Here is a 15,609-nt window from a genome sequence, read left to right as displayed (position 1 = left end):
ACTAACTGGCTCTACAGAGGTGGCAGGAAGCCAGAGGAACCTCACAAGAAGTTCTTTGGCAAGTTTCTAACAAGTGAGGCTCAGAAATGCAATGTAAGGTGAACCAATACATGCAGGTTGTCAGCAAAGAACAGTAAAGTGGAGCAAGGCAAACCAATGCTCAAGCTCCCACTGGCTGTGGGGTCATATTTATATTCCTTCAAAACATCCTTCACATGGCTGTCATAGCAAAACATACTGTTTGTTGTTGTTGTTGTTGTTGTTTTGGTTTTTCGAGACAGGGTTTCCCTGTATAGCCCTGGCTGTTGGCTGTCCTGGAACTCACTTTGTAGCCCAGGCTGGCCTCAAACTCAGAAATCCACCTGCCTCTGCCTCCCGAGGGCTGGGATCAAAGGCGTGCGCCACCACGCCCGGCTTAAAACATGCTGTTTTTAAGATTTACTTATTTTATATATATGAGTACACTGTAGCTGTCTTCAGACACAGTAGAAGAGGACATCAGATCCCATTGCAGATGGTTGTGAGCCACCATGTGGTTGCTGGGAATTGAACTCAGGACCTCTGGAAGAGCAGTCAGTACTCTTAACCACTGAACCAGCTCTCCAACCCACAAAACATCCTTTCACCTGCATTTACTTAAGCAAAACATCCTTTCATCTGTGTGCCTCAGCAAAACCATTTGACATGACTAACTTGCCAAAGAAACCAGAAGTTTCTCATTTCGGGGGACTGCGTGATTGGACCCCTGAGTTGGTTTGAAGTAGCCGTCTTCATACTAAAGATCTACACTTCTGAAACACTTCTTTGCTGTGTCTCCTGTATTCATAGGAGACTGAGGTATTGCCTCCAAAGGCTTAAATAAGACTGTGCACTACAAAAGACTTATATGATAGCCCCCACCCTGGATTCATATTGACTATGAGGTGTTTTGAATTGAACCCATGCTCCAGCACGGCTGAATCTGGAGAGAGGAGAGTCATAAGAGCATAAGCGCATCAGTCTGATATAACCTGTGACCTCAAACAAAGATGAGAGGGCTGGAGAGGTAGCTCAACAGTTACAAGCACTGGCTGCTCTTGTAGAGGACCCAGGTTCAATTCCCATTACACATAGGACAGCACAGTATCTGTGACTCCAGTTCTAGGAGATCTGAGGCCCCTCAGGCTTCTGAGGGCCCCTGCATACACGTGGTACAAATAAACACATGCAGGCAAAGTACCAATGCACATAAACTAATATTTTTAAATAATATATTTAAAGAGATTTCCCTTCCCCCCTTTCACTCATCTGCTCTCCACTCCCTCCTGCTCTCTCCCCTCCTTTGCTCCCCTCTCCTCTTCCCCCTTCCCTCTCTACTCCCCTCCTTTCTTCCCCCTTTCCCTCTCCTCTCCCCTTCCCCTCTCCTCTTCTTTCTTCCCTCTTTCCTCTCCTCCCCTCCCCTTGCCTCTCCCCTTCTTTCTTCTCCCATCCCCTTTGCCCTCTCCTCCTTTCCCCCTCCCCTATCCTCCCCACACTCTCATTGCTTCCTCACCTTCTGTGAGGACATGAAGGGAACTAGCCTGTGACAAGCCAGGAAGACAGCCCTCTGCAGACCCTGACTCAGCCAGCACCTTGATCTTAGACTGGAGACGGCTCAGCTGATGCTGAGACCACAAGAGGCGCTGCTTACCGGTCTGCTTTACATGGTTTTCTCAGCTTGCTTCCTCCAGCCCAGGGTCGGCACCAGCCCAGCCCTCCCCCCAGTGATCACTAATTGAGAAAATGCCTTACAGCTGCTTCTTATGGTGGCAATTCCCCAAGGGAGGCTCCTTCTTCTCTGGTGACTCTAGCTTGCATCAAGGTTATTCAAAATCAGCCAGTGAGATGGGCTAATTGAGCAATTCAGAGAACAGAAGAGGACAGCACCTCAGGATCCTCTCTCAAGCACATCATTTTCCAGCAAGGGAACAGGACCCAAATTAGGCATCTTAGCTCGTCGTCTAGGGAAAGTGGTACCAAGCAAGCTCATATTTCCCAGTGATCGGAGTAAAGGGAAATAGCAGATCTTTATGTAATATGTGATCAAAAGGGTTTTTTGTTGTTGTTATTGTTTTTTGTTTGTTTTGCCAGATGTGGTATTTCCTGCTTTTAATCTCAGCACATCAAAGACAGAGACAGAAGCAGGCAGATCTTCAGAGTTCAAGGCCAGTCTGGTCTACAATGAATTACAAGCTAACCAGAGCTACATAATTAAACCCTTTCTCAAAATAAAACATTTTTTTTCTTCCAGAGTCAAGGCAGCATTCTGTTCGGTTCCTGTTTTAAGATGTTATGAGAACTTTATAATTCACATATAAAACATCGTATGAAGTTTGATTTATATTAAAAAGTAAATATTTGTTCTTCCTTGGCTTTGTTTCTTGGCTCTCAAAATCCTTGGGATCTCCAGAAATGAGTATCTTATCCCTAAACTTCAGCAAATGAGTATGTGGACTGCCTTTTCTGATAAACAATTGTCAGACTGTGGGAAGTGTCTCTTGTAGATGATATGACTGAAGGCTAATGAGCCTAGCTATAGGCTAGGAACTTCATACCAAAAATCAGGGCAAGATTAGTGCTGGGGCTTTGAACTCTACCCCCTAATGTTCTATCGAAAGAAAAAGGCAGAAGGGTCAAATGATTACCAATGACCCATGAGTGATGTGATTAGCCTATTAATGAAGTCTCCAAAAAAAGCAATTTAGGTGTGCTTCAAGACAGGCGACCATGAGGAAGTGCCTGGGGAACCCTCACCCTGCGCATCTCACCCCAGCTGACTATCCATCCATCTGTACCTTTTCTGAGACCTTTGGAATGGGTAAATTACGTGTTAATCATTCCCAAGGAGGCAGGCAAATTGGGACCACAAATATGTGTTACTTCTCTCACCAATGCAATTAAACACCTGACAAGAAACTGAAGAGAGATGTGCTTCATGGTTGAAGGGGTGGTCCCTTGTATCCTGCAGTGGAGAACAGAACAGTGGTGATGAGCTGGTGGCTGATTCCTCACCTTCATTCACCGAGCTGGATGCTGCCTCTGCTGGCTTTCTCCTCTTCCTCCTTTTATTGAGTCTGGGTTCCACCTACATTTAAGGCAACTCTTATCCCTCAGTTAATGATTTCTGAAAATATCCTCACAGGAAAGTATCTCTCTCTAATGTTCTAGGCATGTCAAAATCCAATCAAGGGACACTCCAAATTAACCATTACACCCAATATAGAGAGAGCTGCTCTAAATACACCCACGACCCGGGATTGCAGAGTATCTACAGTGTTCGACGTCTGGGAGACAGTTATCAGTTATAGAACAAGCAACTGGTTACCCTGGAGAATCTGGTGCCAACGTTGAGGGGCTTAGGAACATATAAACACAGTTTAGCCTTATATCCCTAATACATACTATATAATTAGATCTGCTAATAAAGAATTTATATGACTTCTGGATTTTAAAAGTAAAATTAAAAAAAAAAACTTCAACTGCCTATTATTTACTAATTAATAGAAAGCAACAGAAATGACAGCATGATAAAATTGTTAATGTTCTAACACATATGCACCATGCAGACCTCTTGATAGTTGACAACATTTTTTTTTTATTAACAATCAAAAACACTCTGCACTTACAATAGGAAAATAAACACTTCTTTGATCAATAATTAAATGAAAACTACCCAGAACCTTCCAGGCCTTTCAGCAGGTGGCAGACATCAGAAGACAGATGTTAGCTTGCTGGGATCAGTATGATAGCGTTTTGCTGTGATTTATTTTAAAATATACCTAACAGCTTTCCTAACAGTAGTTTGACTGACATCACAACAGAAAAAAAAAAAAAAAAAAAAACAGCATTTATACCTAGTTTAGATATGACCTACACACACCACCTAAGTTCTAACTATGTGGCTTTGATGTTTTCCATAAAGGTGCTCAGCAGAAATTCGGATCTCACTGTAGACCAAGAATTTCATATGCAATAAGGCAATTTCTGAACTCCAAAGTTTAATTAACACACAACAGCTCAAGCAGCAGATACTACCTCAAAGGAATTGCTTCCTTGTTTCCCTCCAGTGTTAATCATGCCAATGTCTGTTAAGTTCAACCACGACTGAAACACATGCTGCTGATCTAGTTTTACACACACACACACACACACACACACACACACACACTCACTCCCGGATGAACAATACCCATTTCACACTGTTCTTTCAGAAGAAATGTCAGTTTACTTGCCTCTATTTTAAAAAAGACAAATAACCATAAACAAAGACTACAAGGTGATATCCACTAAATAGAGGATTACTTACAAAAAATAGCAATTTTTAATAGAAAAGAGAACTGTTTGGTTCTCTATTTCACTATTCAACAACTCAGGGGGCAGGGGGAACAACTCAACTTTTTTTCTAACTGCAGTAGAACAAGATTACAGACTCTCCCACAGGCCCCCCCCAAAACAGAAATGGGATATTTCTGATGGTCTTATAATGACAGCTATAGCATCCAAGCAATTCAAGGCTCTAACAAAAATGTGCAATCAAGAGCAATTCACACAGAGTATGCGCTGTTCTCAAACAGTTGCCTAAGAACAGATTTAATTAAAATAAGAAATTATCATAGAATTATCAGGTATGTGGAAAGACTTCAATAAAGACTGCAGCAGCTCAGTCACAGTGCTGCAATGCTCTACACTACTATAAACCAGCCAGGAGCCTGGCACACTCAATGTGGCCGTGAGTGAGGCTTCACTTCTTGCAAGCTGTGTATCTTTCAGTAACATTCTCCCAGTTGATTACATTCCAAATAGCTTTCAGATAGTCAGGTCTGACGTTTTTATACTGAAGGTAGTAAGCGTGCTCCCACACGTCAATCCCCAGCAGCGGAATAAGGCCTATCAGAAAGAGGGAAAAATTACTCCTTAATACAACATCATTCACTTGCTTCTTAGATAACTGAAAATTTGCATATCCCTGCAAAAACATGTAAAGTTTTTATTTTGGAAAAAATATAATAAATAATCTGAAAGAGCCCCTGAAAGGTCAAGTTAAACGACAGAAGCTTAATCCCTGCTGCTAAAACAGCAATCGTAGTGCCCAGTGCTGAAGCCCAGTCTTCCCCCCAGTCTCAGGCAGGCACAAGCGAGAGGGGACAGCTAAGGCCCGAGCTGCCATTCCAGAGGGTTGGAGGGCAGGAGGCTAAGAACCCGGTTCTATTCTCCAAGGGTACTTTCAGTTTTCTGGAATAAACATCAATAAGTCACTAAAAAGAACTGGTTAACAAGAATTAAACAGAACCAAAGAAATGAACACTACCTTCAGAAATTAAATGCTATAAATGAAGAATTTAGTTCCATACATTAAAAAACAACAAGTAAGTCGTCAAGTCAGTGATGGTAGCATAGGTCTGTGCCCCAGCACATGGAGGCTCAGGCAGAAGAATACGGGACAGGCCAGACCGTCCTGAGCCACAAAGCAAGACTCAGTCGCAAACACACTTCTCAAGCCTTCCTATGAAAACATCTCCAGCACTTTATCTAGGTAGTTGTGAGGAACACAAGTCATTACTAATAAAGTAGCAATACTTTGCGTGACTTTTCACTCCAGTAGCTTTCTGTATGTGGAAGGAAGGACTGTGCAAGCCACACCTCTCGCTGGGAACCCGAGAAGCAGGCCTGACTGAGGAACTCACTGTACACAAGTTCACCATGGCTTTAACAGACTCGGTGGCATCTCGCTCCTCGAAATCTGAGTGTACATGAAGAACGAGTGACACAGTAGAGGTGAGAAGAGGGGCAGGAACTAATGTTTGAGATGTCACCGCAGAGATGGAAGCCACAGCCAACTGCTACACATGGTGGCTCTCCACTTCCCTCAGTCTTCAGTGACATAAAGGACAACCAGTTCAATCAGACCCAGGGAACGAGAAAGCATTTGCTAAGCTGAGAGTGTCACACACTGAAGCCATGCAGGAAGCAGGACTGAGGTCCTGAGTTCTGGTCCCAGCTTTAATTCTGCTAACTTAGCTCATTTCCAGCTCAATCCTCTCTAGGAAGCCATGTCACTGAAATGATGGGAAGATTAAGAGTTTTTTTTTTTTTTTAAAGATTTATTTATTATATGTAAGTACACTGTAGCTGTCTTCAGACACTCCAGAAGAGGGCGCCAGATCTCGTTAAGGATGGTTGTGAGCCACCATGTGGTTGCTGGGATTTGAACTCTGGACCTTTGGAAGAGCAGTCGGGTGCTCTTACCCACTGAGCCATCTCACCAGCCCAAGATTAAGAGTTTTAAAGCTCGCTCACCTGTAGTTCCTTGCAATGGGTCCTGATTAGAGCAGGCAGCAATCTGTAAGCGACCTTGCTCCTTATTGAAACCAAGCCAGCCCCAGCCTGAACCTTGGACTCCCACAGACACGGCTGTCAGCTTGTCCTTAAACTTCTCAAAAGACCCAAAGTCACGCTTGATAGCCTCCAGCAACTCTCCTGAGGGAAGAAAACAAAGCCAGAAAAGACTTCAAACACTACAATAAAATGTTAGGTTCACCACACTAAAATATTCTTGTCAAAGGACCAACTGGACCACACCTGAGAGAAGATGCCTACGTCCCACCACAAGGACACAGGGCTGAGGTTGACTAGTGAGTGCAATCAGGGTCTCTCTGCTCCCTGTGCTAGTGAAGAAAACGAGGAAGGGAGGAGCCTTCTCCATGGGCCTCCTTTCCGTTTCTCCCATTTCATAGTTTTATCCTATTCTATGACCCCATTTGGAAACTGAAGGTTACTGCTGCTATTCAACATTCTCCAATCCTAGATCTTCCCATCTTTATCATCTTGTTCTTTAACTGAAGGCTTCTCTCTTGTTACTGAGCTAATGGTACACTTCAGAGGGCTGGAGTGGAGCTCAATGAACACTCCTAATATTCACGAAGCCCTGGAGTTGACCCCTACAAAGTAAAGGAAAGAGAGAAAGAGAGGGGGCAGTGAGGGAAAATACTAACACACACACACACCTGGACTCAGACTTCTGATTCTCCTACCTCTGCCTCCCAAGTGCTGGGATTACGGGCATGTACTACCCCACCACTAGAACCTTTTTATTCTGTAGAAATAAGAACTGGAGCCGGGCGTGGTGGCACACACCTTTAATCCCAGCACTCCGGAGGCAGAGGCAGGCGGATTTCTGAGTTCGAGGCCAGCCTGGGCTACAGAGTGAGTTCCAGGACAGCCAGGGCTACACAGAGAAACCCTGTCTCAAAAAAAAAAAAAAAAAGAAAGAAAGAAAGAAAGCACTGCTTCTACATGAAGCAAATCAACTGAATCAAATGGTTCCAACATCTCACGTCTCTCATTCTATTGGCTAAAACATAATTATCTTTTACAAACATGGCTAAGGCTTCAGGTGGCACAAACTGTGTAACAGAAACAACAGGAGAAAGAAGAGAAGGAGGGAGAGGAGGAGGAAGAAGAGGAGACCTCAACACACCTTATATCCTGGTCACAGCCAAACCCTGACAAGTGTCAAGTCATGGTCAAAGTGCTTATTACTGGTGAGTAAGTCAGGCTGCCTTTTACAACAATGGTTTAAAACACAGCACGAGCAACATTATGCTGGGAATGTCGCTCAGCAGAGAAGGCTGGCCTAGCACATGGAAGACCAGGCTCAATCCCAGCATCACCACCACAGAGAAAAGAACTGGAGAAGAACCAACAAAACCACAAATTTAAGGCACATGCAAGAGGGAGAAAAATCAAGGGAGGCAATCTACACTATAGCCCTCACTTCCCTAATCAGAAGATAACTAAAGTCACCTGGGCCTCCATGAGCCACACAGGAAGTCAGAGGAACCATGGTAGCCATAGAACTATCTAATTAATGTCTTACAGAAAATATATTAGTGTAGAGTGGCGGCTAAAGAGTTTGGTTGTTGTTGGTGTTTTTGGTGTTTTGTTTTGCTTTTTAGGATTTCTTTTTATTTATTTTATATATATATATATATATATATATATATATATATATATACACATACATACACTGTCACTGTCTTCAGACACACCAGAAGAGGGCATCAGATCCCATTACAGATGGTTGTGAGTCACCATGTGGTTGCTGGGAATTACCTCTGGAAGAACAGTCAGTGCTTTTTCTTTTCTTTTTTTTTTTTTTTGGTTTTTCGAGACAGGGTTTCTCTGTGTAGTCAATAGTCAATGCTCTTAACTACTGAACCATCTCTCCAGCCTGAGGATTTGTTTTTGTTTAAAAGCAAGTAAACTGTCTGTTCATTGCACAAAGTTTTTCTTTTTGTTGTTTTTCTTTTTATTTTCATAGAAAACTTGTTTTACTGGGGCAAGTGAGTTCTTCCCATTAGAATAGTAAGGAAAAGCGCTACTCTAAACACTTTACATGTAACACTGAAGCAGCCCCATAATCGCCCCTGTAGCCATGGACAGAGAAGTCCAGCTCACATGGCTACGCGTCTACGGTCTTCTTTCCCAGGGTCCAGAGCCGGCAGTGGAAAGGTCATAGTCTCTAAGTATAAGGTTTGTCCAGGTTTTCCCTAACACTTATCCAAGGAGTGGGAAGTGCATGCGGCGTTGTGTGTGTGTGTGTGTGTGTGTGTGTGTGTGAGAGAGCGAGAGAGAGCGAGAGAGAGAGAGAGAGAGAGAGAGAGAGAGAGAGAGAGAGAGACAAAGAGACAAAGAGACAGAGAGAGAGCGAGAGAGAGCTCCCTGAACACATTCTCTATTCCGCCCTTTGAAACTTGTCACAACCTGACTGTAAAAAAATACACCAATATGATAACTCAGGGAGAACTCAGGTAATAAGAAAACCCAAAGTCCTCTGGAGGCAAAGTCAATAGGCACATACTTGGCATACAGAAATTACTGAGTTCAGTCCCTAGAAGAAGAAGAAGAAAATCACCTCTACACACAGATATATATACACATAATAAAAATTATAATAAACTGCCTCAAAAAAATAAACAAATAAATTTATAAAGACTGTCTACATACTGATTTCCAGGCCAGCAAGAACTACACAGTAAAACTCTTGTAAAAGAAAATAAAAAGTTAATAAAGAGAGGGAAAAAATCCAACAATCAGGGCTGGTGAGATGGCTCAGCAGTTAAGAGCACTGACTGCCCTTCCAAAGGTCCAGAGTCCCAGTAAGCACATGGTGGCTCACAACCATCCGTAATGAGATCTGATGCCCTCTTCTGGTGTGTATGAAGACAACTACGGTGTACTTACATATAATAAATAAACAAATCTTTAAAAAAAAACCATCCATCAACTTAATCCATTATATAAACAAACTCAAAGACAAAAACCACATGATCATCTCGTTAGATGCAGAAAAAGCATTCAACAAGATCCAACACCCATTCATGATAAAAGTCTTGGAAAAATCAGGAATTCAAGGCCCATACCTAAACATGATAAAAGCAATCTACTGCAAACCAGGAGCCAACATCAAAGTAAATGGTGAGAAGCTGGAAGCAATCCCACTAAAATCAGGGACTAGACAAGGCTGCCCACTTTCTCCCTACCTATTCAACATAGTACTTGAAGTCCTAACCAGAGCAATTCGACAAAAGGAGATCAAGGGGATACAAATTGGAAAAGATGAAGTCAAAATATCACTTTTTGCAGATGATATGATAGTATATATAAGTGGCCCTAAAAATTCCACCAGAGAACTCCTAAACCTGATAAACAGCTTCGGTGAAGTAGCTGGATATAAAATTAACTCAAACAAGTCAATGGCCTTTCTCTACACAAAGAATAAACAGGCTGAGAAAGAAATTAGGGAAACAACACCCTTCTCAATAGTCACAAATAATATAAAATATCTTGGCATGACTCTAACTAAGGAAGTGAAAGATCTGTATGATAAGAACTTCAAGTCTCTGAAGAAAGAAATCAAAGAAGGCCTCAGAAGATGGAAAGATTTCCCATGCTCATGGATTGGCAGGATCAACATTGTAAAAATGGCTATCTTGCCAAAAGCAATCTACAGATTCAATGCAATCCCCATCAAAATTCCAACTCAATTCTTCAATGAATTAGAAAGAGCAATCTGCAAATTCATCTGGAATAACAAAAAACCTAGGATAGCAAAAACTCTTCTCAAGGATAAGAGAACCTCTGGTGGAATCACCATGCCTGACCTAAAGCTTTACTACAGAGCAATTGTGATAAAAACTGCATGGTACTGGCATAGTGACAGACAAGTAGACCAATGGAATAGAATTGAAGACCCAGAAATGAACCCACACACCTATGGTCACTTGATCTTCGATAAGGGAGCTAAAACCATCCAGTGGAAGAAAGACAGCATTTTCAACAAATGGTGCTGGCACAACTGGTGGTTATCATGTAGAAGATGCAAATCGATCCACTCCTATCTCCTTGTATTAAGGTCAAATCTAAGTGGATCAAGGAACTTCACATAAAACCAGAGACACTGAAACTTTTAGAGGAGAAAGTGGGGAAAAGCCTTGAAGATATGGGCACAGGGGAAAAATTCCTGAATAGAACAGCAATAGCTTGTGCTGTAAGATTGAGAATTGACAAATGGGACCTCATGAAACTGCAAAGCTTCTGCAAGGCAAAAGACACCGTCAATAAGACAAAAAGGCCACCAACAGATTGGGAAAGTATCTTTACCTATCCTAAATCAGATAGGGGACTAATATCCAATATATATAAAGAACTCAAGAAGGTGGACTCCAGAAAATCAAATAACCCCATTAAAAAATGGGGCTCAGTGCTAAACAAAGAATTCTCACCTGAGGAATACCGAATGGCAGAGAAACACCTGAAAAAATGTTCAACATCCTTAATCATCAGGGAAATGCAAATCAAAACAACCCTGAGATTCCACCTCACACCAGTCAGAATGGCTAAGATCAAAAATTCAGGTGACAGCAGATGCTGGCGAGGATGTGGAGAAAGAGGAACACTCCTCCATTGTTGGTGTGATTGCAAGCTTGTACAACCACTCTGGAAATCTGTCTGGCGGTTCCTCAGAAAATTGGACATAGTACTACCAGAGGATCCCGCAATACCTCTCCTGGGCATATATCCAGAAGATGTCCCAACCGGTATGAAGGACACATGCTCCACTATGTTCATAGCAGCCTTACTTATAATAGCCAGAAGCTGGAAAGAACCCAGATGCCCTTCAACAGAGGAATGGATACAAAAAATGTGGTACATTTACACAATGGAGTACTACTCAGCTATTAAAAGGAATGAATTTATGAAATTCCTAGGCAAATGGTTGGACCTGGAGGGCATCATCCTGAGTGAGGTAACACAATCACAAAAGAACTCAAATGATGAGCCGGGCGTGGTGGTGCTTTAATCCCAGCACTCGGGAGGCAGAGGCAGGCGGATTTCTGAGTTCGAGGCCAGCCTGGTCTACAAAGTGAGTTCCAGGACAGCCAGGGCTATACAGAGAAACCCTGTCTCGAAAAACCAAAAAAAAAAAAAAGAACTCAAATGATAGGTACTCACTGATAAGTGGATATTAGCCCAGAAACATAGAATACCCAAGATATAAGATACAATTTGCAAAACACATGAAACTGAAGAAACTGAAGTGTGGACACTTTGCCCCTTCTTAGAATTGGAAACAATCACCCATGGAAGGAGTTACAGAGACAAAGTTTGGAGCTGAGACAAAAGGATGGACCATCTAGAGACTGCCATATCCAGGGATCCATCCCATAATTAGCCTCCAAACGATGACACCATTACATACACTAGCAAGCGTTTGCTGAAAGGACCCTGATATAGCTGTCTCTTGTGAGACTAGGCCGGGGCCTAGCAAACACAGAAGTGGATGCTCACAGTCAGCTATTGGATGGATCATAGGGCCCCCAATGGAGGAGCTAGAGAAAGTATCCAAGGAGCTAAAGAGATCTGCAACCCTGTAGGTGCAACAACATTATGAACTAACCAGTACCCCAGAGCTCTTGACTCTAGCTGCATATGTATCAAAAGATGGCCTAGTCGGCCATCACTGGAAAGAGAGGCCCATTGGACATGCAAACTTTATATGCCCCAATACAGGGGAACGCCAGGGCCAAAAAGTGGGAATGGGTGGGTAAGGGAGTTGGGAGGAGGGTATGGGGGACTTTTAGGATAGCATTGGAAATGTAATTGTGAAAATACATAATAAAAAAAATATTTAAAAAAAAAAGAAAAAGACACCAGGCGTGGTGGCGCACGCCTTTAATCCCAGCACTTGGGAGGCAGAGGCAGGTGGATTTCTGAGTTCGAGGCCAGCCTGGTCTACAGAGTGAGTTACAGGACAGCCAGGACTACAGAGAAACCCTGTCTCAAAAAACCAAAAAAAAAAAAAGACTTAATTGAAGCTCCTTCAGCATCAAAATGTAATCTAAACTATAAATACAGTCTGTAGAGTGTTATGAACAGCCTGGGGCTAATTATATTTAATGTTAATTCCATTCTCCTGTGAGTGGTTGTGAACAAGGAATGAGTCAGCACTCAGGTCATTTCCTGTAAAAAAAAAAAAAGAAAACCATCAATCATTCCTACTGTCCACCAAATATAGCACATACCCACCTTTGGGTTCTCCACCACCCTTAGGGCTCAGGTTTGTCCAGAAAATGGTGTGATTGATATGTCCCCCACCATTGAACTTCAGTGCAGGCTGAAGAGCGACCTGAGTTGTAACATCTCCTGAAATATAAAATGTAAACACCTTTTAAAAACCTGTCCTCAGCCAGGCAAACCAAGCCACAGCTTTCTTATTCATTCTCGACAGCATTCACTAAACAAACAAAGCTCTGGCTCCACAGAAGGATTACAATTAAGATGCTTGGACAACATTACGAAGAACGTTTTCTAGGTGCCAGATGTCACCTTAAAGGAAACGCTTTCCCGAATGGGCTATTCCCCTGCTTCGCTATTACCACATCCTTCCCAAATCTGCTATTTCCAAAAATCACAGTCTCTTCCCGTATTTAAGATGTGTGATTTGCTTATTGCAAGTAAAATTTCCAGAATGTGGTAATTTCCCTCTCTTGGATTGGCCACTTACACAATATGTTGAAATACCATACTTCTCCACTAGATGCCCCTAGTCAACCAGATGTCACTAACATTTTACTCAACCAATTTCCCAGATAAAAGTACATTTAAGAAAAGGTGGCTCAGCAGTTAAAAGCACTGACAGCTGAAGTCCTGAGTTCAAATCCCAGCAACCACATGGTAGCTCACAACCATCTTTAATGCCATCTGACACCCTCTCCTGGTGTGTCTGAAGACAGCTACAGTGTACTTACATATAAAAATAAATAACAAATAAATCTAAAAAAAAAGAAAAAAGAATTTTAGTATCTGGTTTTTCAAGCAATATGGCTAACATGGAGACATGACTACAAATTAATTCTCCTTGTTAAAAATAATAGATTAAAAAGACAACATACCATTTTATTTAGCCATTAAAACAATATTCCCAGGGGCTGGTGAGATGGCTCAGTGGTTAAGAGCACTGACTGGGCCGGGCGTGGTGGTGCACGCCTTTAATCCCAGCACTTGGGAGGCAGAGGCAGGCGGATTTCTGAGTTCGAGGCCAGCCTGGGCTACAGAGTGAGTTCCAGGACAGCTACGGCTACACAGAGAAACCCTGTCTCGAAAAACCAAAAAAAAAAAAAGCACTGACTGCTCTTCTGAAGGTCCTGAGTTCAAATCCCAGCAACCACATGGTGGTTCACAACCACTGTAATGAGATCTGACGCCCTCTGTCTGAAGACAGCTACAGTATACTTAATAATAATAAATAATAATAATAAATAAATCTTTAAAAAAATATTCCCAGAAATTGTGGTTGGCTCAACAGGTAAAAAACAAAAAGGCTCTTGCCAGGAAAACCTGACACCCTGACTTGAATTGGCAATCTGAGCTGAGTTTCTGGATACCACAGTGGAAGGAGAACCAACGCCCCTAGGTTATCCTCCAACTTCCACCGGCTCCATGTGTCAGCACGAATCCATTCTCACACACACACACACACACACACACACACACGCACGCACATACAGAGAGGGGTTTTTTAATACTATAGCATTCCCATATATATCATCTAAGGGTACAAACACAGAAGTCTGCACTATGGATTTTGTTGGCTGAGCTCTTTAAAATATAGGTAAATAAATAAGCTTACCTACTGTTCCATTCAGTGACTGATATTCAGTTTCTCACAAGCTATTTTTCTTGTGAACTTTGACCCCCAAAGTACCAAGTCTAGCCTGTTCTGCAGCTAAGTGCTAGTTCCTGTCTTTTCCTCTCCCCTAAGGGTAAAAGGTGTGAAACAGGATGTCCACAGTGCAGAGATATCCACGGGGTCAGGGAGCCCCAGCCCTAGAGGAACTAATCCTATTGTTGTCCAAAACGGTGACAATAATCACAACTCGGACTGCAGTCTCCTGATGCCACTTCAGACCCTGTCCTGCACCTGCTGCCAGGCCACCAATATCGCTTGCTCTCAGCAAAACCCCAGCCACTTCTAGCCAACCACCCTGTCACCCAAGGGCACCTGGCTGACCCAGCTCGAGCACTCTCAACCCTCCTGCAAATGGCTGCCAAGGCTACCTGAAAAATAAGCAAAACAAACTCTCCTGAAGCCTCGTTATATAACAACCGCATATTTTAAATATTCATATGCAAAACAAAAACTAAATATTCATTACGCAAAAAGGAGCAGCTGTCTTTAAAGGGCTACCACCAAGGCTAGCTAGCAACACGGGTGACAAAAAAGGTCTCACAATAGTAAAGTCCATCAAGTACTTTCGTGAGGTCCTGTGTGTTCCGAGATAGGAAAGGACGTTTATGCGAACCAACGGAGGTATTCCCCGGCATCGAAACAGACCTCCGTCCGGCCCCCGGGATCCTCGTGTGCAGGGGCCCCCGCACCTACCCTTGGCCAGAGCCTCGTGGTACTTCTCCTCGGTGGCGTTTAGATTGTTCACGTAGGCCGCGTGGTGCTTGCTGTGGTGCAGCTGCATGATCTGCGCGTTGATGTGCGGCTCCAGCGCGCCATAGTCGTAAGGCAGGTCTGGGAGGCTGTGCTTGTGCCGGGAGCCCGCGGCACCGGCCACCGGGCCCAGCCTCCTGCCCGTGCTGAGAAAAACAGAGAGGACGGCGGGTCACGCCACTGACACCGCGAGCCAGCCACGCCCGCCGCCCCGAGACCCACCCGTGGGGGACGCCGCGGCCCCGGGGCCCTGCCGCTCACCTGCACGCCGCCCGACACAACATTATGGAGGGTCACACGACCGCTGCTCTCCTCAGAACACGGCCGTTCGCTCGCAGGCGCGCGTCTGCTCTGCGGCGTCCCCCCGGCGTCCGCAAGGACACCGCGAAGCGGTGACCCTGCCGGCAGCGCCCATCAGCGGAGGGGAGGACGGCGACACGGACGGCCCGGCGCGTAACGGAGCGGCATCCAGGGAAGGCAACGTCTCCCCCGTGCCAAATTGGTAGAGGCCGCATGCTTGCTGCAGCCACGCCCCCACTATCGGCCTTGGCCCCGCCCCGCCTCGGGCCACCCCGTCCGCCCCGCGGTGT

The 15,609-nt window shown here is 43.9% G+C and overlaps 1 protein-coding gene across 1 annotated transcript; it reads right to left on the bottom strand.

The window, feature by feature from the left end:
• Positions 1-3,593: 3,593 nt before the first annotated feature.
• Sod2 (superoxide dismutase 2) lies at positions 3,594-15,435 on the bottom strand. Its single transcript, XM_085832536.1, has 5 exons — positions 15,281-15,435; positions 14,963-15,165; positions 12,607-12,723; positions 6,316-6,495; positions 3,594-4,905 (listed from the first exon to the last, which is right to left on the bottom strand). Exons 1-5 carry the CDS (start codon positions 15,301-15,303, stop codon positions 4,760-4,762), a joined length of 669 nt encoding a protein of 222 aa, XP_085688662.1. The 5' UTR covers positions 15,304-15,435; the 3' UTR covers positions 3,594-4,759.
• Positions 15,436-15,609: the final 174 nt, after the last annotated feature.

This window comes from Mus caroli, unplaced genomic scaffold (assembly GCF_978045245.1).
Source record: "Mus caroli unplaced genomic scaffold, Mus_caroli_1 scaffold_18, whole genome shotgun sequence".
Classification (NCBI taxonomy): domain Eukaryota; kingdom Metazoa; phylum Chordata; class Mammalia; order Rodentia; family Muridae; genus Mus; species Mus caroli.
Note: the sequence above shows the minus strand (reverse complement) of the source record. Positions and strands in the feature narration are given on the sequence as shown.

Bases quoted from the DNA above. Each gene is read 5' to 3' on its own strand.
- Sod2 (XM_085832536.1), bottom strand. From the start codon at position 15,303: ATGTTGTGTCGGGCGGCGTGCAG. The intron at 15,166-15,280 runs GTGAGCGGCAGG...TGTTTTTCTCAG, and splicing joins TTGTGTCGGGCGGCGTGCAG to CACGGGCAGGAGGCTGGGCC. The intron at 6,496-12,606 runs GTGGGTATGTGC...TTCTTCCCTCAG, and splicing joins GGGTGGTGGAGAACCCAAAG to GAGAGTTGCTGGAGGCTATC.